The sequence below is a fragment of the Mastomys coucha genome, unplaced genomic scaffold (genome assembly GCF_008632895.1).
Source record: "Mastomys coucha isolate ucsf_1 unplaced genomic scaffold, UCSF_Mcou_1 pScaffold21, whole genome shotgun sequence".
NCBI classification, from domain to species: domain Eukaryota; kingdom Metazoa; phylum Chordata; class Mammalia; order Rodentia; family Muridae; genus Mastomys; species Mastomys coucha.
In genome coordinates this window covers 111,727,317-111,752,167 of record NW_022196904.1, presented here as the reverse complement: position 1 = coordinate 111,752,167, position 24,851 = coordinate 111,727,317, and the positions used below count along the sequence as shown (strand labels likewise).

General features: G+C 43.5%; 1 protein-coding gene across 1 annotated transcript in view; it reads right to left on the bottom strand.

The window, feature by feature from the left end:
- Window positions 1–19,556, bottom strand: part of Cacng3 (calcium voltage-gated channel auxiliary subunit gamma 3) — a 97,177-nt gene extending 77,621 nt beyond the window's left edge. The window contains exon 1 of the mRNA XM_031388183.1: window positions 18,264–19,556. Coding sequence (XP_031244043.1) covers window positions 18,264–18,474 — 211 coding nt within the window. The 5' untranslated portion in view covers window positions 18,475–19,556. The remainder of the gene's footprint in view (window positions 1–18,263) is intronic.
- Window positions 19,557–24,851: the final 5,295 nt, after the last annotated feature.

Genomic DNA, 24,851 nt, shown 5'->3' with positions numbered 1-24,851 from the left:
AATGTCTGCCAAAGACCTAAGCCTGAATAACCATAATTTTCCTGTCAGTCAGTCATTTTTTTCCTAAAAATATGGCATCTCATGGAGGGAAAAGCAGGTAGTTTAGCTCACAACTCAGTAGCACAGGTCTGTCTCTGGAGACGGCCAGCAGGCGCAGGCTTGCACTGGAAGCATGTGCTTCTTATATTTGTAGGATACCAAAATAACCTCCGTAACCTGAGAATTAACAAAATATATCTTTTCTAAAATCAACATTATCACCATCACCATTACCATCATCATCACCATCATCATCATCATCATTTTCATCTTCATTTAGGGTATTTTAAAGTGTTATCTAACATTTTCTTTCACTATGTGTGGGTGGTACTCATGATGATAGCAGAGAACTGTCCTGACTGGCCCTTGGACTTCAGTGGGGTTGCATCTGTAGTGTGCATACCCTTGTGGTTGTGCAGCCATGAGCACAGTGGAAAAGACGTGCCTGTTCTTATCGCTTTTATTGATTTGACATCAATTTGAAGTTGTTAACATGATCTCTGTGGGCTGGCCTGACCCTGCCTGGCATCCGTGCTGTGAGAAGACTGGCTCTGGCTTTAAGATGAGAGATACTGGTTTTCAGATTTAGATGGCCCGAGTTTGGATCTCACTGGCTCTGGGGTGAGCAGAGGGCCTCTCGGAGTCCCGGGTGGTCATCTGTTAAGCGGTGCTAATACCCTGAAGGGTCTTGGAGGACTGAGAAGAGGTGTGGAAGCAAGCAAGCACTTGGTATATACCAGCTGCTGCTCTTACTAGGTGCTACCAGCTCCCCAGTGAAGTTCATCTGAAGATGTCCTAGAACATTGAGTCCATAGAACCTGGACCATCCGTATGAGAAGAATCAGACCCAAGATCTGTCACCAAAGGCTGTGAGTCTGATTTGCTGGTACTGCTTTCATAAGGTAAATCATTGGTTTGACTTCAATCTTCTTTGCATCTCGTGAAGATTCTTAGTGACAAACAAAACAGCACAGTCGAGAAGAGTCTCTCCTGTTAGCTGAACAGTGCCGATGAGTAGATTGTGTCTAGTCTATGCTGTGCAATGGAAATAACCAACACTTGTTTACTCTGGGTTCAGGCACTTTTCTAAGCACTGTACAAGTATTAATTAGTCAAACAATGTTGTAATCATCTACACTGACAACTCCCGTTGTATAGCTGTGTTAACTGGGATTCAGAGAAGTTAAGTAATATGTTCAGAGTCACTCGGCCATATTGGTTGAACTTGGATTTGACCCAAAGTCATGTTGCAGCACAAGTCTGTATTAATTACTTTTGCATCCTTGTGACAGAAAAAACTTAAAGCCAAAGCTATATGTGGGCTCACTGTTTCAGAGGGTTCAACCTAGCATATCAGAGACAGTGTAGTTGGGTAGTACAGTTCATATCATAATAGGTCAGGAAGTAACAGGAAGTTGTCAGGGGTAGTATGCTCTTGAGGATCCACCCCCAGGGAGCTACTTCCTCCAGTTAAGCCACATCTCCCGAAATTTCCATGAACAGTGCTGCCACCTGGGAACCAAGTATCCCGGACTTGAGTCTATGTCAGACAGTTCAGATCCAAATGAGTCTGTGGGGACTAGTGCAGAACCAAACCATAATTAATTAAATTCTCTTTTTGTTTCCTTTGATTTTCTTTTTCAATTTTTTTTGAGACAAGATTTTCTTATGTATCCTTGGCTGGCCTAGAACTCACTATATAGCCCATGCCAGCCTCCAGCTTTCTGCTGTCATCCTGCCTCTGCTGTTGGGATTACAGGTATGCACCACCACACCCCATATAAGGTTGAATTCTTAGGTTCTGGGTAATATTGAGGAAACAGGACAAAGGGTATGTAGTGGTCTTCTCAGGCCTGAGTATTGAAGTTGATCTGTTTTAAAATTCAAAGAAAGCTTTGACTCAATCAGAAAATATGGACATTGTACCAGAAGCCTAAGTGCTGGTGTAAACGTATGCACAGAGTGAGTTTTGAGAAATGAGCTGAGTGTAGGGAGATGCCATTTGAATACTTTTCTCTGAGTGACTTGGAGACAGTGTCTTTGAAGCCACAAAATGAAGAAGACAGCCTTAGAAAGCAACTTGGCTTCATGCTGAACACAGTCTACAGTTACAGCTGTGGTCACTTGCGTTGCTTTTCAGACTCCATCTCTATTGCTGGAACATGGAAGATGCTGGCGTCTCCACAGACACTAGTGGGGTGCATGTTGGGCTGGTTTATTTGCAGAGCTGAAGCTGGAGCCTAGGGCCATGCGCATGCTAGGCAAGTTCTCTGCCTGTGAGCTACCCCCTTTTCTCTTCTGACTCTTTTTCTTAGTAATATTTTAACTTTTTCTTTGGCAGTTTCATACGTGTTTTCAACATGTCTTGATCATGTATGTGTCTATCCATTCTCCCATCTCTTACCTGATTAAAGAGACTCATGACAGGTTACAAGACTGAGACTAAGTGACTAGACTACACTCACTCAGAGGTCGGGATCATTGCAAAAGAGGGAGCAGAGTGAATGAAGGATTGGGAGGGTGTTGTGGTCATGGCATGGCCACTGCACTCACCAATACATAGCAGCCATTGAGACCTACACAAGATCTACACAAGGTCAAGTGAGATTGAATCTTGGTGATGAAAAAGTAATAATACAATTGACAGGCTTGGTGGGTCGAGATGAGGAACCTGGACATTTTCATTCTATAAAGTGGGAAGCTAAGACATTCTGCTCAATATGGATGGGGAAGAAATGAGGATTTGTGTTGTTTTTAAAAATTAGAGAGCTAATCAATACAGAGACTAGAATGAGCTGGATAAATCCTTACCTATCATGGCAGGAAGTCGATAGATTATAAATCAAGAAATAGAGAGATGAACATATGATTTAGAGATATGGGAATAAACACAGGGAGTATCAATTCAGAAATGGCTTTTTTAAAAAGCCATTTCTGTGGCTCTGAGAGTTGAGTCTCACAGAAACTGTCAAATTGTAATGACAAATAATTGTCATTATAAACCTTTCTTTATATTGGATTTTAAATTTTGATGGAGATTAAGTGTCTTAATAAGTTGAAAGATGTCTTAGTTACTCTTCTATTCTCTTCTATTGCTGTGATAAGACACTATGACCAAGGTAACTTAAAGAAAAAAAGAATTTATTGGGGCTTATAGTTTCAGAGGGTTAGAGTCTGTGGCCATCACGGCTGGGAGCATGGCAGCTAGGTGCTAGAGCAGTCGCTGAGAGCTCACATTTCAATCCACAAGCACAAGGCAGAGAAAGAGAAACAGAAATGGTGTGAGCTTTGGAAGCCTCAAAGCCCACTCCCAGTGACACATCTCCTCCAATAAGGCCACACCTCCAAATCATTCCCAAACAGTCCAACAGTTAGGGACCAAGCATTCAAGTATATGAGCCTATGCTGGGTATTCTCATTCAAACTATCACAGAAGATCAATCTCGGAAGGCTTTTGAAAAATTTAAGAGCAACCTGAACTTGAAGAGAAAAATATTCTGTTAAGTGTTGACAAATGACTCAGTAAAGCAGCAAATCAGAGAAATGCTATTAGCCACTTAACAAGTATGAACAGCAATCATTTGAGCAAAGGTGCAGGGGAGAAATTGTTGGCTGCTTTTGTTTTATACTGGGGTCTGTTTTTGTATTAAGTTTACATCCTTCAAAGTGTTTTAAGAACAATATAAAGGGTATGGAAATAGTTTGGTGGTAGAGAGCTCATGGAACACCTTGAGTTTGATTCTCAGTACTGCAGAACAAGATCAAAGGCACACACCAGGGGAAATTCTACTCAAAAGAATATAAGAAAAACCAACCATCAAGGATCTTGGAAAAGTTTAACCATGAAAAAGGAACTGGATATGGGTATGTACAACTGTAATTCCAAAACTTGGGAAACTAAGGCAGGAGGATCTCAACTTTGGAGCCAGCCTGGGCTGTAAAGTAAGATCAAGGCCAGCTAGAGATAGAGTGTGACTCTGCCACAAACAATGAAGTGCACATACACACACATACACATACACACATACATACACAAACACGTACACACACATGCACACACAATGTATGTGTACACATACACACACAGGCATGCATGCACATACATGTGCACATACACAGACACACACACATGCACATGTACACGTGTACACACAGGCATGCATGAATGCGCACACACAGACACACACAGGCTCCCTTGGCACACTTTCATAGGGAAAATGCCGCTTTCCTGTTCTTACTGCCCTTTGCTTAGCTGTAAAAACCCAGGAGCTCTGACTCCATTTTTATCTCCAGCCAGCACTGGCCAGATCAGTCCTCTGTGCACTCTATACAGTTCTTTTTGTGTACTTGGCATATGCGGTTTGAGCACCTAGTGAGGCCAGTCACTTTGAAGACTCACAGCCCTAAGAACATTTCCATGACAACCCGACATTGACTAATCCAGGAACTCCTCCTCTTAGCAGCAGGAGCTCCACCTACTGCTTGCCTCTTCAGCAACATCTGAGCAAAGACAAGAACCTGGCCTTCCTTATGCTCTGCTGCATGCATCCTCCAGACATGGCATGGTGTCTAGCACACTGTGGCAGCTTGAGAAGCATGTGCAGAGTGAGGAACCCAGGCTGAGGGTCCCTCTGCTGGAAACCACTTAGCTTGCATCTCTTGTTGGATTTCTAGGCTGAGCAGGGGACCTGCATGGGAGGAGAAGCTGGTTGGAGCTGGATAGGACTAGGGACTCAATGAAGAGAATCTGTGGGTTAGGAAGAAGCTACTCAGCAGGAAGAATGATTCTAAGCACTTTGAGAGGTTCACTAAGTACTCAATGTTTCTCATTGACGTCACTTGTATGATTTCCCCCACATAAGAAATAAAGTGCTGAAAGTAAGGGACCACGGGTTTGTCTTCAGCGAAAAGGAAAGAGGAAGGCAGCTCTGAGATGTCATTCTGTTGTGCCTGTCACAGAGAAGAGTGGGAGGCAGGATGGGCAACCATTTTGAAGACTAGACTTGGCATTCTTGTCTAACAAAAATCTAGAGAGATCCTGGGGCAATGTGCAGCAAAGGATACCACTGAGAAGACTCAGAGCATGGACAAGGACCTGGGTTCAATCTCCAGTACCTGGAATAGGAGGGAGAGGGAGGAATAGGAGCAGGAGAGAGGAAGAAGTAGGTTGAAAGGGGAGGAGGGAGAGGAGGAAAGGAGAGAAGAAAAGGAAGTAAAAAGAAGTGAAAGAAGAAGGGAGAATGGAGAAGAAAGAGGGCTAAAGAGGAATGGGGACAAGGGAGAGAGAAGATGAGAGGAAAGAGGAATGAATGGGAGTAACGGGGAGGAGGACCTAGGACGGTGATGGTAATAAGCACATTCCACTCATTCTTAGGCTCTGAATCCAGGCCCCGTGTGAGCTGTACTCCAACACCCAAAATTAATCTGCTTCTCTCCTTCTCTATGGCCCCCCACCCCCAGCCTTACTGGACTTCTTGAGCATCAGGCACAGATCTTCCTCAGCCTTTGCAGTTACTGTTCCTTCCACTGGGACGCCATTCCTCACAGAGCCACTTGGCTTGTTTCCTCACTACCTTTCCACTCTGAATGCCATGTCACCTTCTCAGTGAAGCCCACCTTGACCACAGTATACAAAATGTCACACATAAGCCCACAGTCCCCTCCCCTGGCATACCTTCCTATGTTAGGACTGGATTCTTTCTTTCTTAGGCCAAAGAGGTGTCCTTACAGCACACCCCTGGGACGGTAACTGGAGATTCATCTTTGGTGATCCTGCCAGGGGCATTGGAGCTGATTTCCATAGTTTCAGACTTTATTATTCTAGGCCTGCCATCTCCCTCTGCTCAGGAGTGAAGCTATCACTCATCACACACACACACACACACACACACAGAGAGAGAGAGAGAGAGAGAGAGAGAGAGAGAGAGAGAGAGAGAGAGAGAGAGAGAGAGAGAGAGAGAGAGAGAGAGAGAGAGAGAGAGAGAGAGAGCAGGAAGGGGCTATCACAACTCCATACAGCACACCTTTAACTCTGGCTAACACCATTACCTCTTGATAAGTTTTTTCCTTTTTGCTAAAGATTTAGAGCATAGCCAGGCAGTGGTAGCACACACCTTTAATCCCAGCACTTGGGAGGCAGAGACAGGCAGATTTCTGAGTTTGAGGTCAGCCTGGTCTACAGAGTGAGTTCCAGGACAGCCAGGGCTACACAGAGAAACCCTGTCTCGAAAAAACCAAAAAAAGGACTTAGAGCATTTTGACCACAGATTCCTCTTTGGTAAAAAGCAACACTCTGGAAAGAAAGAGGTAAGAACTATGTCATAATACAAATGGTAAAGCATTGTCCACTAATAAACAGCTATTTGGTTCTGTGACCCACACTTCTCAAGGAGTTGGGAGGATCTGTTTTAAATGTGCGTCTATAGTGACTCCTCTGAACTAGCATCCATGAGGGATAGGAGGGTTTTTGTAATGGATGAAGTAGTGGGAGGTCCTTCCACAGCTACCCGTGATTTCTGGAATATTACTTTAATTTAAAAAGTACATATCAGTGTATTTCTAGGACAGAAATGCATGACTCCAAACAGCTTATGCTACAGAATGCAGAGTGGTGGGAATGCCAGCCCTACATGTGCAGGTAACCGATACATGGAGAGACTCAGGCACGGGGGACAGAAACAGTGTCTGCTGGGTGTGTATGCAATATGTCTACACAGCATGGATTTACTTTTCTTTTTTCCTTCCCAAGTTTGCACCCAGAGTACTGAGAGAGCTTGAAGAGGAGACTGTTGGAGAGCTGTGTTACATCTCAGGACAACACAGAGGACAGCGGACAATGGCACAGACATCACAGAGTCAGGAGAGCCATGCCTCTCAGACCGAGGGCCACTGGATTGTGAGACCTCACAGCTGGGGTTCGACCCGGACTATTAAGAGAAAAATTCACAGGTACATAAGAATCAAACATCTAGGGCTGAGGAGACAGCAAAATGGGCAAAGTGATCTATGAACAAGCAAGAGGACCTGTGTTCAGACTCCCAGCGGCACATGAAATTGGAACACAGTGGTGTGTGCCAGTAACCTTAACAATGATTGTGGGGATTGGAGTGGACAGGAGGATCCTGGAGCTTGCTGGCCAGCCAGTCTAACAAAACTGTTCAGCCACTGTTGGGGATTAGCATCGGCACACTAGAAGCTTAAGCTAATCAAATCACCCTCCACCCTTCAATGAACTTAATGCATTTTTTTTTTTTTTTTTGTGAGTGTGTACTACACGCTGGGCTCGGGGGCTAAGCTGGTGGTTCCTGGGAATGGGTGACCTGAGTTCTTGGTTGATGTTTCTTCTAACGTTCAAATTAAATGCTAAAATGATGATGTTAGGACTTGCCTACCCTTTGTCATATCCCAGCTGCCCATTTTTGCCTCAGTCTTGCTCCAAAGCAATAAGGATAGAGTTTGGTGGTATGTTGGTCTGCTGTCTGGTGTTCTTCTAAGATGGCTGAACCCTTGTAAGTGCTTCATGAGAAGCTGGCCAAAAGCTGATTTCTGCCTGAGACTGCATTTAAAACTCAAAGGAGTCAAATCAGTGATGTACCCAAAGTTTAATCCCAAGTAAAGGGGACAGTCATGAATCTAACATTATCCCCAATTTAGCAAGCCTCAAGTTCCAGTGTGGAAGCCATGGGAGGAGGCTTGTAGCTTGTGCCCCCTGCATCCAGTCAGCCTCCTTGTGCTTCTTGCTTCCAAATGCTTCATGTTTCCTTTGAAAGGGAAATGGCATTGGATCTGTGGAGAGATGTTTCTTCATAGCCCAGCGCTGTCATATTGAAACCCTGTTGTTTTTTATCTTTTCTTTTTCTTGGCATTGCCTTCTGGATTTACAATCAAAATTGGTCTCTCTCTTTTTTTAATTAGATATTTTCTTTATTTACATGTTATATGATTTCTCCTTTCCCAGTTTCCCCTCAAAAAACAAAAACAAAAACAAAAACAAAAACAAAACAAGAACAAATCCCTGTTGCCTCTCCCCTCCCCCTGCTTGCCACCCCGCCCTCTCCCACTTATTGGCCCTGGCATTCCCCTACACTGGGGCACAGAACCTTCACAGGGCCAAGGGCCTCTCTTCCCATTGATGACTGACTTTGCAATCCTCTACTATATACATGCTTCCAGAATATTCAGTCCCACCATGTGTACTCCTTGGTTGGTGGTTGAATCCCTGGGAGCTCTGAGGGTACTAGTTAGTTCATATTGTTGTTCGTCCTAAGGGGCTCCAAATCCTTCAGCTCCTTGGGTCCTTTCTCTAGATCCTTCATTGGGAACCCTGTACTCAGCCCAATGGATGGCTGTGAGCCTCTACTTCTGTATTAGTAGGGGACTGTCAGAGCCTCTCAGGAGACAGCTATATCGGCTGGATTGTCCTTCCTTCAGTCTCTGCTCCATAGTTAGTCTCTGCAACTCCTTCCATGGGTAATTTGTTCCCCCTTTTAAGAAGAAATGAAATGTCTACATTTTGGTCTTCCTTCTTCTTGAGTTTCTTGTGGTTTGTGGGTTGTTCTTTGTGTATTCCAAACTTCTGGGCTAATAGCCACTTATCAGAGAGTGCATACCATGTGTGTTCTTTTGTGATTGGGTTACCTCACTCAGGATGATATTCTCCAGATCCACAAAATTGGTGTCTCTTAACATTATGTTTATATGTGGCACATGTGTATATGCTCACGTGTGTGCATACTCACACACAGATATGTGGGTGTGGTGGCCAGATGTTGATGTCAAGGTATCCTTCTTTATCACACTTTCTCCCTTTTTTTTTTTTTTTTGAATCAGGGTCTTTCATGGAACTTGGGTCTCACTAATTCAGCAAGACAGCTGACCAGCGAGCTACAGGACTTGCTTGTGCCTACCTCCCCAACACTGGTATTACTGGTTTGCACTACCACTCATGGCTTTTTTACATGATGCTGTGGATCCAGGTCCTCATGCTTGAACATCAGGCACTTTGCTGACATCCACAACCCCAGCATTAAGACTTTTCATGGTATTTGCAGGAATTGGATGGCTGTGTGCTAGTGACTGACATTAGCCTTTCCCTGACAAAGCAAGTGGAATGAAACCCATCCTGCCAGGTCTAGGGGGCAGACAGTGCAGAGGTTTGGGTGGGTCTGTGCCTTGTATCCCTACCAGCTCTTGGGGCTGAGGTTCTGTTGAGCCTCCATCTCCTTGATGGGGGCACAGAAATGCTATAGGTAGACTGGCTCTTAGGATAATCAGCTGATCTTGCTTATATCGAGTATCCAAGTGCCTGGTGCATAATTAATGAGAGACAGCAGATGGGAGGACTTGAATCCCAGCTCTGGGATTTCTGTCAAGAAACATGGATAACTGTAACACCTATTTTCTGAAGAAGTCATGAGAATCAAGCGATATTTGTTAAATGCTTGGGTAGAACACTGCTTACATACTGTATGTCTGCTGCTAAACAGAAAAATAAACAAACATTCAGGGGATGGCTAGGAAAATGAGCACACAGCCCGACACAATCATAGTAACTTGGCATATGGAAGGTGATTGCTCAGTGTCAGCTGCTGTTTGTACTGCTTTCTCGTGACTGCCTTCAAGGATTGCCATAGTACATTCTTCTACTCCTTTCTTGGAAGCACGTGGATCCCACAGGTTGCCAACAGCATCCCACCCAATTACCAATATCAGGAAGAAGGAGCACATGTTCCTTGGAGGCAGGCCACTTCGTTGACCCAGGATCTAGGACCATAGGTAAATCTGCCTTGCTGTCTAGGAGTGGAGAGCTTCTAGATACAGCTGGTCCTGGGCATGATTTGAGGGTAAATGCTGGTCAGCCCTTACATTTTCCTTCATCTACATATATTTTTAAACTTCCAGTAGCTCTTCATTTTGAGGAGGTTGTAGAGCCTTGCTTCCCAATGGCAGCAATCCCATGCCCTTTATGAAACCATGTCTAGAGCACTAAGAGAGAAGAGACCAACACTTCTTCTACTTAGCTCATTGTTGTCACTGCTTGTCCAGCTAATGCCTGAGTGGTAAAACCCTACATGTTGGCTTTCTTGTGAAGGCACAGGCATCTATTGGAGGGCCTTAGGGTTCCTTCCCAGTAACATGCTTCCTTGATGTGAAATTACTAACTTTGGACTGTGCTTGCCCATCTCACCTTGGCTCCTACCACCAGCTGAGCCCCATGCTGCTGAGACTTCAGTTGCCAACCCAGTATCCTGTAACTATTATTTTTTTAGATTTTTCTACTTTTTAAAAGATTTGTTTATTTTATCTATGTGAGTACATTGTTGCTCTCTTTAGACACACCAGAAGAGGGCACTGGACCCCATTGCAGATGGTTGTGAGCCACCATGGAGTTGCTGGGAAATGAACTCAGAACCTCTGGAAGAGCAGCTAGTGCTCTTAACCACTGAGCCTTCTCTCCAGCACCCCTGTAACTATTTTTAAAGCCTCTTCTAGGAGATAGATTCAGGTCTGCATGAAGGAACATAACCGATGATTGGATTGGGAGCTGGCATACAGTCCCTGCTGGATCTCACGTCAAAAGAACCCAGGTAATGTGACTTCTTCAAAGCATTGTGCAGATGGACCAAGGACTTTTCAGCTAATGAGCATCTTTCCCCAGTAAGATGCCCAAGCTTCTTTCAACTTACAGAACCTCGTTATCCCAAACAGGTTGCCCCATTGTCTTGCACTCTCTCAACATAGTTGTTTCCTCTCAACCTCCTTGCTGAGGTCAACACATATACAAATGTGCAGCTATGCTACCTAAAATGTATCCAAACCAGAAGTGAAATACCAGCCCCTCTTTCCCCTACATGTCCCTGTATGTTGTAAACAATTCTTCTTGGAGCCCAAGGTAACTAACCGAGGGACCACATGCACTGAAAGGGAGGAACACTGCCATAAGAAAGTTAACTTGCCATCTTAAAGCAAATTCACTGCCTTTGACACGAATGAATCAGGAACTAATGGCCAACATATTATTGACAGAACCACAGAAACTGCAAAGGAAGAGGTTGAGAAGGGCTTGCTGCTTTTGACATGGAGGTACCACACTTTGAATCTGAAATGCCTCTGAACATATTCTGAATGTTTGCTCCACAGCAGGATGCACCATTTGGTGAGTCCTTGGTGTGTTTAGACCTCTGGCTGGCAGAACTTGCTCACTTGAGGAGGCCTTTGAAAGTGATCCCTAGTTCCTGGTTCCTGCCACGTTGTTTCCTGTCTGCTATGATGTGCACAACTGTTCTCTGCCATTTGTTTTCACTGCCCCGATGTCCTACCCAAATGCCCAGGGCCAAGCAATGACTGACAGATCGAATGCTCTGAAACCATGTTCCAAAATAAGCCTTCCCTCCCTTAGGTTGCTTCTGTCTGGCATCATTTTGGTGACAGCATTTGCACAGTAATACACCTGGTAAGGAGAAAACCAGAGGTTCAGCCATCCCAAAGGTTCAATACCCACTGAAAGATGGGACCCAGGGCTGGTAAGATGGCTCAGTGGGTAAGAGCACTGACTGTTCTTCCAAAGGTCCTGAGTTCAAATCCCAGCAACCACATGGTGGCTCACAACTACCCATAGTGAGATCTGATGCCCTCTTCTGGTGCATGTGAAGACAGCTACAGTGTACTTATTTATAATAAATAAATAATTAAAAAAAAAAAGAAAGATGGGACCCAGGGAAGACCCCAGACCTCGGCTGTTGCACTGTATTCTTGGAGCTGTTGCCAAAGATGAGACTATTTCTATAGTAGAACAATGTGTCTCTTAGGGTGTCCAGGGCAGAGGAAAAAAAATCAACCCTGAGATTTTTTTGAAGCTTCTCTTAAACACTGTTTTCATTTGGAAGTGCTTCCATATTGCAAAGTATAACTTTCAAACTATTAAAAGCACATTTCTCCTAACTTACATAGGAGATGTCGTTTTATTCAACTCAACAGTAAGAATTCAACTCAACCAGTGGAATCATAAAACTGGTTTAACAGAGGAGGTAATTTTTTCCCCCAGTAACACAATTCTGAAATAAGATTGTAAAGTTAAATGTAAAAACTGGCCAACATGCTGGAGAGCTTAAGCCACTATATTTGGGATTATCTTTTTCTACTGATCAGGAAAAATTGCACCATTACTGAATAAACATTTATGTTCATTTTCTCAATTTTTGAACTAAATAAACATACAGTTACTGGATCTGAGTGCATTTTTCAACACACAATACCAATAATTGGCCAGTCTTGGAATCTGGGTGAGCAGTCTTTCTTGTACTCCAGAGCATACAATTTCAAGGGATGAAACCAACAGAGGGATTTCCCAGGTATTTACTGTCTATGCTAGAACCACAGAACAAGGAGGCAGAATTCTGATTGAGGTAGGAAGAAGATGCCTGAGGGCTTTGCTCAAGGAGGACACATCTGGGATTGAGATGTTGATCAATGAGTTGAGCACAAGACCAGCCTACAAAATGGACAGTTTCTATGGTTGGAGCATGACCCAAGGTGTAGAGCTGGAGTGTAAGGGTCAGGTGTATCCTATTTTCTCTCTGGATACCATTTACTAACTGTGGAAGTGACTGGGCATCTGAACATTAAATTTTCTACCAGCTAGATCAGTTACTTCTGTACTGTGGTAACCAAAATATCCAACAGGCTTTACTCTTTACTTCACATGGCTTTGAGGAAGTCTTGGGAGGTCTCAGGAATGGGTGGGGTAGCTTCAGCAGAGGTGGGGAGCTTAGGTTCCTGTTCTGACCTCTATCACCTACCCAATCCTAACTCAACCCACAGGCACAGCTGAGGTCACTTGCTTGCATCCTGCCTTATGACTCTGGCCCACTTTCTTCTTGCTTTTGGCTCTTGGATTTATGGGTACCAGAAGGGCCAGGAGTAGAAAGTCGGGAAGAGCTCCAGCTTGTTCTGTGCCATGGCTTAGATAAGATGACGTGTGAGATCTAAGAATGAAGAAGTGGCTGTCTCTAAGCTCTAAGGACATAGAGAGTATAAGACCCCAGTTCCTACAGAGGTTACATCCTTCCAGTCAATATAAAATAGGAAAAGTGCACTGACGTATCTGAAGGCATCTAGCGCAGGGCTTGGCACAGAGGACACAGTGAATAGTCCCCCTCCTTTGTCTTCTTCCTCAGCTACATCTTTGCAGCTCCCCTGAAAGATTCTGAACACATAAATAAAGCTGGAACCCCATCTGGCTGAAAAAACTCAGCCATCTGCAGAGTTGGAAATATGGGGGAACTTCTAATGGCTGCCTAATTTTTTTTTCTGTTTTCAGCCAGATGTTTGGTGTCATTCAGACCCATCTGCAGTAGAAACAGCAGTTTATTGAACTTCCTTTCCTCAATTTGAAGTTCCCTAAGTTATAATCCTGAGTAAGCTTTCTTTTCTTAATAGCCAAAGCCTTTTAAATGAGTTATACAGAGTAATTCATGAACTGAATATGAAAATAGACATTTGCTTTCAAAGGCTATTTAGGTAATTTTTAGGGTTCAAAACTGGCAACCCATGGACAAAACCAAGCCATAATGTAAGTAGTTTGGGTGAGTTCATGGTTTTAAAATGTCTTGAAACTATTTGCTTGTATTTTAAAATTCAAATGATTTTAATGCTTGATTTTTCCTTGATCTTTTCATTCTATGTTTATTCATATGGTATATATATATATATATATATATATATATATATATATATGCACCTATAGTTACATGTGTGCATGTACCTGTGTGTGTGTTTATGTGTGCACAATGTATGTATGTGCACAGATGGAGACCAGACTCTGTGGCTGGGTGTCTTTTTTTGGTTGCTCTCCACCCTATATGCTGAGTCACCCTATATGCTGACTCTGTGACTGGGTGTCTTCTTTGGTTGCTCTCCACCCTATATGCTGAGTCAGGGTCTCTCACCTGAAACTCAAGTTTCCTGACTCAGCCAATCTAATTATTCAGATTGCTCAGGAAATCTGTGTTTGCCAGGATCATAAGTAGTCTGCCATAATGACCTAGTGCTCACATGGTGGAGGGATCTCAGCCTTGGTCCATACATTTGTGTAACAAGCATTTGACCCATTGAGCCATCCCCCTGCCTCATGCTTGGCTCTTCTTTACCTGACTTATTGTTCGTGCTGCTTTCCTCCCTTGGACCTCCGTTTACTCAGTTCTAAGGTAAGAACTTTAGATTGATACACATTTCCCCAGAGTCAAACTCAATTCAAGCCAAATAACAGTTGTTCTTTAGATGGTCTCTCCAGCTTGGTACAGTCCCCACTACCACCTATTGCCATAAATATCAAGACTAAAGTCTGGTCATCACATCTCTCCCTAAATGTACTGTTGTTGTCTACCATATAACTGAGGTAAAAGAATATGAAATGTTTTCTTCGTACTTTGCATGGCCTGGCTAGGACACATGAACTTACAATTTCTTAGCCTCATCTAAAGTTCTTATCTTAGAACTGAGTAAACTGAGGTCCAAGGGAGAGAAGCAGCATGAACAGTTTACATGACTCTTAGGGACAAAAGTGTGATTAGCACCCTGGGTTCTTTGTTGATAAGCTAGTGGCTCCTCCACCATCTACATGCATTGCTTTGTTTGGATCCAGGGCTTTATTTTATTTAATTTTTTTAAATGAGAGAGATGCCTACTGAACACATTCTCATTCAAATTCACACACTGCCTTTGAAAACATGCAGCAGGTTGGGACTTTGTGAATGCCTTGCCTGCTTTCCAGATAATGAGTCAGGCAATCGCTTGGGTTTCTCGCTGTGGGTGTCTCTGCATAGGTTGATTGGTTTCTCATTCAAAGTGCATCTTTTGCTGTCTGAGTTTGTTCTTGTCTGGTGGCTCCTGCATCTCTTCCATCGATGCACAGATAAGGTGAATGTTTTCAGATCTGTGAGTTCTGAATGGAAAAAACCATGTGTCTGGGCATTCTCACAAGTCAATGTTTGTACCAGCAGCAAATCAGTTGCTAGAGCATGAACTCAGGCTCTCTAACAATGATCTGAGAAGCTGCAAGTCTTAGGCGACATATGACCTGCAAAGTTGAAGTGTATGACAGTGGGCAAATTATGGAACTTCTCCCAGCCCCAGTTTCCCAATCTATAAAGTGAGGGCAATGACAGTCCTTGCACCTCTTAGATCCTCTGAAGATAAAACACCCAACTGTTCAAAAAATTGAACCCAGTACTACAGCATAGCAAGGGCTGAGTATAAACGACACTCTGTTGGGTCATAGGGTGACAAACATCTCTTGTGAGTGCCGTGGTCCTCATGAGCATGCACATTCATCCCCAGGGCCACTGCAAACATTCATTACAAACAAACATGTTGGCTCTAACATCATAATTTATTGAAGGACTTTTAGAAGATTTAGATTCCAGGGATGCACCAAAGACCTATGGAGGCCTAGAATGTAGTTGTGGAGTCTGATAATCTATTTTTAAAAACCTATTCATGAGATTCCAGTGACTAGCCAAGTTTGGGAACAATTGATATTATTATTTTTTTTTTTAGATTTAAATACTTATGCTGTTAGGGGACTCATTATTGCTGGAAGCTTCTTACCCCACTCTGGTTAGTTATTTATATTTAGGTAAAACACCCACCCCCTTGAGGCCACAAAGAACATTTCAAATCTCTCTTCCAAATGACAGCCTTTCGTAGGTTTGCATACAGCTGTCATGTCCCTCCTGAGTATTTCCTTATTTGAGGCAAAATTGTCACATTGTCTCATGGCTCTTAAAGTATGAAAAAAGAACTCTTCTAAATTATGTGTAAGGAAAAAAATGATTTAAAGTACTCCCTACATAAGTCCTTTGATGTTTAAAGAACCAGAAGATGAGAATGACGCTGTTCTGAGACAGACAGGAGCTAGTGAGTAGAGATGGCTATTTATCTTCATCCTCACAGAAGATGGAAATCGTAGAATATATGCTGTCTGCTGTATGTGTCTTTCCATGCAGAAAACAGAGGCTCTTGCAAATTTCTTGAGCACTTGATGTGTTCAGCCCATTAAGAAGGATCTTGGCTTCAAATTTTAGCCAGGCCCATCTAGATGGCTAAAAACTTTTCGGATTCATAATGGTTTATGTATCTTACCGAATGGAGTGCTTCAAAATATAAGATTTAACTGAGAAAAACTATAGGAAGGGTACAACAAGTTTTCTCAGAAGAACTGACTAGCCCAAGAACACATCTTCAGTACTTCTAATTCTTCCCCAATTTCCTTTCTCAGTTACCCTATGGAACACTCAGATGGGGCTTTGGTCCTATGCATGAACCGTAGGCACAGAGTAGCATGTTGAAAAGAAGAGGAAATGCTTTTTATGAGGGTTTGAGGAAAGGTTCTGAAAATGTAGGCCCTGATTTTATCCTGACAGACTTTTAAATAAATAAGACAGGGTGAAGAATGTCAGTATTAGTGTTTAATTTTACATTTCCAGAATATTTCCAAGGGGCAGAATGACTACAAATGACTGAACCTGATACACTTCTGTGTGGTTTTGGCTGGGGAAGAACCTATTCTTTTTTTTAATGCTACCTATTTAGGCATCATCCTACATACCAATCACAGCATTGCAAAACTGATTCAATTTATAATTGCCAACTCATCAAAGGGAATGGTGGAACTTCTCCAAGGTGAATGATCTCATGCTACCCAAATGCAAATGGTCAGAAATAACCACATTTTAGAATTTCTGTCAGTATACTGGCTACAGTGTAAGCTTGAGTAGTCCTAACTCAAGACTATTGATTCCAAATCAGTCATTTCTTGGATTAACTGAGAATTAAAAGGGACAAATATCTGCACAAAGAGTGTAGAGGCCATTTGCAGCATTACTTGGTGTTTTCTGACTTCACATGAAGTAGTTCTTCCCCTCCTGGGTTTCCCACCAGTTGCAAATCTGTGTTGGAAACAGAATCAACTGTAGTGGCGCTATAGTCAGGAGAGTTCAGAGCATCAGGACGTGGGAAGGAGGCCAGAGAATGATGCAATATTACACTAGCAAGTGATGTCATAGCATTATTTCCCAAGTCATTTGCATAAATGCGAGTTCCCAAGAAACCCTGAGAAATGCCACAGGGAATGCAGGGGGAGGAACCAAGGGAGACTGAGGGGAGGAATCCTGTATTTTCCTGACTATCACTGTGATAAACTTCACTGACTTCCTGGAAGCCAGAGAAATAGCAAAAATCAACCAAGCAGACAAATAAAATCCCTTCTTAGTGGCCCTTTAATCTACTGGCTCCCTTAGGTAACAGGTTCACAAAGCTTTGATTTTCTTCATTATTTTTTCATTCCTTGTGATACCCAGGTATTGTTCACTGAAACTAACAGTCACTTTTCAAGCGGTGAAGCAAGTTTAGTAGTAACATAGGCTACCTAAGAGCTCCACATTCTAAAAATGGCCTGCCCACCTCATTATAATTTAGATCAAATCCTCTAATTTTTAAAATTAGAAGCAATGGGATGCAATTCTTAGAATCAGTCTCGTCTAAATGTCAAGGAAATACATTTGCTGGTGATGGGTGTGATTTATGAATGAAGTCAGGTGGATAGCAAACACCAAGAATTCAGTTTTATTTTGAGCCTAAATAATGAAGCACTTATTCATAAAGACATTTTCTTTAGGTGTGGGGGTGTGGGAGTTGGGGTTTGCATATTGTTCCCTAGTATAAGTTAACAAAGGGAGTTCATGACAACGTCTAGTTGGATCAAATTCAGAAGAAGCTGGTGAGCTTTTATTGATTAAAAGATTTAAAAACCAGATCAGAGTGCCCCAGGTTAGATCAGTCCCTCAGCACCTTCCTGTGTTCCTTAATAATCCCCATTCACCAAAATGCAATTAAACAAATCCAAAGTCTCCTTCTATAGACAGAGATCCAAGCAGTGCACAACATGCCTAGAGATTCGGGATTAGAAGCTTTCTCAACTGCAGAAGGTCCTTAAGAGCGTTACAAAATCACATCACATTTAGCTTAGACCAAAAACAATCAACAAGACCCAACCCTTCCATCCACACAGCACCAGCCTCAGTGGAAGCACAGTCTGGACACTCGTACATTTCCAACAACAATTTAAACTATTTTTCTTCCCCTTCATTGCCTCTATTTTCCCCCCAGCACACGTCAGGATATTAGAAGCAGATCATTCAGAGCCAGTGAGAGGAATTTGTAAGTACCTTCCAAGCAGCAGGTCCTCCACAACCCGGAGTGGGTCATTACTTCTTCATTCTTCCTGCTGGTTTCATTGTCACTTGTAGATTTAGTCCTGCACACACCTCTGGAATATAGCCAGTAGTCCGTGCCCACTGCAATGGTCATTAAACTAAAAGCTGCGAAGGCTCCTACAGTGGTGATCAACATCTGGATACCTCTGTCACACATCCTCATAATTCTTCATGGTACTCTGAACGGCTGGGGGTTGGAGGGATAGATTCAGTGACAGACGGGAAAATCACTCTGCAGCTGGGTAACCTAGGACGGCCTCTTCCAAAAATCCAAATCTCCTTTTGTCAGCATCCACGGGGACTTTGGGAAAGCTGGGATTTCCTGTCTTGAGCTCTCTCCAGTTCCCCGAGTCCTCTATGGCCCTCGGGAGGGTGCGGGCTCCAGGGGGTTGGTCCACATCACTGCCGCGGTCAGAGGATTCCTGGGTTGCTTTCATTCCTCAGGAGCTTGGTGAGGACTAGCGTTTGTGCAGGGCATGGCTTCGGAGCTTGGAGCTGCCAGCTTGGTTTGAGATGCGCCTGGTTTCTCACAGCCCCGGGAGACTCAAGGCAAAAGAAACCCAGAGAGGTCTGGTGTGTGAGCGTGTGTGTGTGTGTGCGCGCGCGTGTGTGTGTGTGTGTGTGAGTGTGTGTGTGCGTGTGTGTGCGTGTGTATGTGTGTGAGTGTGTGTTTGTGTGTGTGTGCGCGCGTGCGTGCGTGTGTGCGAGCGCGTGTACTGGGGGTGAGGGCGGATGGCAAAAAATAGCTCTGCTGGGAGGCGAGTCGCTGAGAAGAGTGTTCACTGCTTCCCCAGCCTCCCAGGAAAGCTCTCTGCCTGCTCTCCACACCCCCGCGCAAACTGGAGAAAAGGGATAGTCCTGGGGCGGGGGCCGGCCACTTGCGTCGGAGGACTGAGGTCCGTGGTGCTGAACGGACAGCTCCTCTCCTGTTGCCCAGCCTCCCACTTCTCAATGTCGGGTCGCTGGAGGTCCGTTGGTGCTGAAGGGACAGCTCAGCTTTGCCGCTGCACTGTTCCTCGTGGAGCTCCTAGGCAAGGAACCCGGGATGCTGAAGGGTCCCTCCCCTAACACTCTCCTAGTGCGTTCCTAGAGCCAGTTAGCCAGCTCAGCTCTGCGTACTCAAGCCCACAACCGGGCAAAGTTTCTGGAGCCCAGGGCAGTCAGCATCAGGGCTCCAGGGCACTGCAGCACGGCGGATCCGGCTCCTCAGAGGGAAGGGTTAAGGACAAGGGCCCACAGCACACTCTGGCGCTCGCTTGTTATCTCAGAGCCCACCCCACGCAGCATTCTCTAATCAACCCTCCTCCTCATCCCTGAGCCCAATGAGCCAGGCAAGTTTGCTCTTTGCTGCACGAGCCCACTTGGGAGACAGAAGCCGGCAAAGATCTAATTCTTTTAAAGGGATGGGAGACTCGGACTGGTGGCTCACTTGGGTGGGCAAAATGTTGTCTGTGTGCATCTGTTTTAATTTCGTTCCTCAGAAAACAAACCAATATGTCTACCCTCCTGTCTCCGGAGCTCGGGTTTACACAGGAGACAGTGTGCTTACATCAGACCCAGAAACATTCATATATATGTATGTATACATATATATGAACATATACCTCTAAAAGGCTGAAGGGACTAAATGTACCTAAACTGTTGTTCACATATCAGGGACCTTTGATGAAGGGATGTAAGGGTTTGGTCTCTGAATACACTTCTTAAATATTTTCACACTTTTACATTTGAGGGGGTGGTGAATTCAGGATGAGAGAGCATTGAAAACGTTAGCTTCTTTCCAAAGGCCCTGGTGCTGTTCATTTGTTAACATCTTCTAAGTCAGACCAGGAAGCAGGTGTAATTAGGTCTGGGTTCCTTACTTGCCCAAAGCACAAATGTCATCACACACCTGTGAGCTCTTTCCCTCAGAAATAGCAAATGCTGAAAAGAACCAGCACAGACCAGCTTCCCGGTGCCATATGTTCTAGCATATAGAGAAGGACACACACTAAGTTGACTTCAGGCATTCCACCAAATTGATCCAACCAGTTATTTTCTTGTGGGGTGACAGGTAGTAATACCCATTTGGGTGCTTGGAATTCAGGCTGCATGGGCTGCTTCTACAATCCATGAGATGTGCCCACACCCAGCTGTCATATTTGAGTATTATTTAACTGGACAAATATATAATGGAAAGGAATCATAGACATATCCATTCCCCAGGATGTCATTTCTGGCTGTATGAGAACTTCTATTCAGGTAACAGAGTAGGGGCAATATACTGAAGAGGTCTCAGACTTGGCTCACAACCTTTTTGTGACTTCGATGTTTTTATTTTTATGTTAAAGTCATTTGAATCTTCAGTTCTTAGTGTTATATACACATACATGTACACATATAGGCTTATTTGTATATAGTTGTGTTCATGTCTAAATGAGTGTTGTGGTCAATTTTGTCATGATTTCTGAATGCCTATGAATTTGTTGCAGACATAATGTAGATATGTGAATATATGAATACACCTGCATAGTGCAGTTTGTGGGGTCATGTGATCATGCTTTATATAAATACACAGCTGAATGTATGCATGTGTGTGTGTGTGAATATGCAGGTACAGTGTGGACTTGTCTGTTTATATGCGTTGAGTTGTATATATGTATGTCACCGTTTATACTGACAACTTAACATATAACAAAATGAAATGTAATTTTAGGGCCACGACCATAAGTAACAAGACACATAGAAGGCGATGGGGGAAAGATACACAAGCTTTCCTTTAAGTGACTTAATGTGTTTTTTTTTTCCTTATACAGAAAATCTTTTTCTCTGTTATGATTATTAAATATTCTTGATCACTATTATTTTTGTTGTTAATACAAATAATATTGATTGCTAACTTTCTTATTTTCTTGAAATGGTCTTACTGTAGTTTAGGCTGGTTTCAAACTTGTTAGGAAACCTAGGCTGGTCTTGAACTGTTCTTCCTATACCAGTGCCTAGATTGCTGGGATTACAGGTGTAATTATCACACACTGCTTGACTGGTAACTATTAATTTAAAAGGCCACATAGCTACATGAAGGTGAAGTTGGGGGGTTTTATAAGATAGGTGAACATTTTCTTCTCACTCTCAGAACTTTAAAAATATGAAATAATTAGTAACAATCAGACAGACATTCGTTGGTCTGTTTTATTCTTCTCTCACTCCAGCAGAGGTGGGAAACATGCTCTCTGTAGCAAGGCAGTGATGGTGGGAGGGCTTTGGCCTTAGGGACACTGCACTCCGTGTCTACATTCACCAGATGCACAGCAAAGCAACAGTAGCCCTAGATCCACATCCTCAGATTTGTAACAGAAAGCCATACATACCAGGTGTCGGGCTGGTAGAACCAAGTATCCAGGTAGACTACTGAGAAGAGCAGTCAAGTGCTCAGGTGGATAAGGAAAGCAATCATAGTCAGAAAGCAGAAGAGAAATGGCTGCCCAAGAACAGAGCTTTGTGCTGTAGCTTGGTGATACAGATCATCCTTGGTAACCTTTATCCAAAGCCAAAGCTAATTTGAATGTGGGGGCATCTGGAATACGTCAGAGCACATGACTGAAGTGAAAGCCAGAGAAGAGAGCCCATCACTTAGATTCTAATAACTTCTCCTGGCATACTAGGGGAGGACCTCCATCTTTCATTCAGTAAGACCTGTAGGTGTGCACATGGGTGTGTGAAATCTGCTGCTGGGCAGAGAAAGAATCACTCATTCTCACCACTAGAGGGCTCTTTCATCGCAATTCAAAGCATCCTCTTAACGAAATGGAGCCAGAGGCTTTCTCCTTGTTTGCCAATGATCCTTTCTGATCCTGCTCATCTGGCAGGAGACTCAGAAGGCATTCCGGCAGCTTTAAACCTGTGAGTCTTTCTTTTATTGTGACTTTTTTCTTCCACTGAACTCTTAGCTTGCCATTAACAGCCATAGTATATTTACTTGTGCCTCTTTTCATCTGTTAGGGTTCCACTTATGAAAATATTGTTAACAGCTAATTCAATTGCATAATATTTTGAGCGCCCACCATGCATAAGCCAGCCAGCTCTGCACTCAGGACAATGACATAAGTCTCATTCTCTAAGGAGCAGGAGAAGCTATATTGGTGAGCACGTTTTATCTACAAGCGCCAGAAATTCATTGGAGCTCACTTGAGAAAATGGGGAATGTAGCATAGAAATATGGGGGATGTTTTGAGGAACCAAAAGCCAAAAATGAAATTAGAATTTGGAATCAGAATCGGAAGCTTGAAGTAAAAGCCACTGAGATCCTTGATGGCTTCTGTGTTTTCCAGCTGTGCCTCCTTTTACATTCTTAGAGAAAAAAAAAAAGGGTTTTATCTTCTGTGTTGTACTCTCATTGCTAATAACACCTGACCTAAGCAGCTGGCAGGGTGGTGGTGGTGTGATTTATTGGCTCCTGTATTCAGAGGTCTCAATCCATCATGCAGAGAGAGCATACTAGATCAGGGCAACTCACAGTATGGCAGACAGGAGGCAGAGAGGGAGGGAGGGAACAAGAAGGAAGAGCTTATCTAGGAGGGAGGAAACAAAGAGAGGAGGGAGAGGGAAGGAGGGAGGGTGAGTGCCCTCAGCCTATGGACTACCTGAGAGCAGATCTTCCCCATTAGGTTTATGTCTCTGGAAATGACCTCACAGACACCATGATGGGTGACCTGTGAGCATCCCAGGTGTTTCTTTAGCCAATCAAGTTGATAATCAATTGATCTTCAAGATAAGAGCTAGATTCAGTTCCAATTTAGGATATCCAGAACTGACAGCCCAACTGGTTGAGCATGTGTTATGGTTATTAAACTGCTCCCAATCAGATGAGCTCAGAGGGAGGGGATCCTATGATACAATCTGGCTAAGAAGACTATGCCCTGTGAGCTGGAATGGGAGGTGGAATGCAGTATCCTGACACCAAAGATGGAAGCCAAGGCACACAGCTTTGATTCAAGGAAGCAGACATAGAATTTGAGCATCTTGTAAAAATGGCAAAGATGGGGTCTAGAGAGATGGCTCAGCAGTTAAGAGCACTGGTTGCTCTTCCAAGGTTCAATTCCCAGCAAACCCAAATGGCAGCTCACAACCATCTGTAACTCCACTCCCAGGGAGTCTGACACTCTCCTGGCCTCTAAGGCCACCAGGCACACACATGGTACTCAGACATACATGTAGGCAAAACATCCATACACATCAAATAAGTAAGTAAATATTTAAATGTCACAGATAGGATTGACATTATTCAATTACCATATGTAAAGCAGAAGAGGGGGTAGGGTAGAGTAAGCTAAAAGACAAACATGAGTGCCTGAGTACCCCTGGGGCAGAAAGACCAGGGAGGTCTAAGGTAGCTGAATTTTCATCTCCACTCTTTCTATCCTACCTGGTTTAAAATCTTATGCAAGCGTATTTTGGTAAATGTTTAAAGTTAATTAAAAACTAAATGCAAACAAGAAGTAGCGAGCCACCCGTCCACTGCTCTCAGCCACCTCTCGCTTTAATCAGCACAGAAATGACAACCGCTTGGGTGAGCTATCTCTTTATTCCTAATGCCTGGGCTTCTCCTCGCTGAGATATCCTATTTCCTGAAAATTTTCAGGGTGTGTGTAGTGCTGCCTAGCTAGATGGCTCAACAAGTAAAGATACTTGCTGCCAAGCCTGATGACCTGAGTTTGGTCTCTGAGACTCACATGGGAGAGGGAAACATCATCCTGCAAGTGACCTTCTTATTTCTACATCTGTATCTTGGTAGGCATGTGCCAGATGTACATATACACGTAAGCAAATACATATAATAAAAAGTAAGTTTTAATTTACACAAATTAATATAGATTTTTTGTGCTGGGCTCAAAAAAAATCACAATCTCAGAGCATCCTTTCCTAATGGTGCTGTCTGAAGTATCACCCCATATTGCTCTCTCCCCTCTCACTCTGGGATGTGTTTCATCACAGCCATTTATCATTCCTGAGCACACAAACACTCAGATGCACAGATGTGTGATTTTTGTTTGCCCACATCTTCCTGATGAGGATGTTGCTTCCTCTTGTTTACATCTACATTTCCTGGTCCCAGACTGGTGCCCCGGATTTAGTAGCTACTCAAAAAGCATTTGTTTAATCTATTATTTGTGTAAGTAATGGTTAAGCTTCACACCTGCAACAGGAACTATTGACTCAAGCAACAGGCATCTTGTTCTTGATCACCTGGAAGTTCAGTCTAAAGGATTGAACAGGAATAACTAAAGAAAGTAAGAAAGTAAGAACACTTGTAGCAAATGTGGTTGGATTGATGCCCTATACCAAATTGGTATGTTTACATAATCCTCATCCTGAGCCACAAACCACAGCTGCATTTCTGGGGACAACTTTTTTAGCTTATGGAAGCTGCCTTGCCGAAGGAATGGCATGTCCCTCAGGGACAGCCTGCAACCAGAGGGCAGTAAATTCAGGAATGTAAAGCCATCTTGCCAGAAGGAGGAACTGTGTTTGTTCCATAGTCATTCATGGATCACTCTAAGA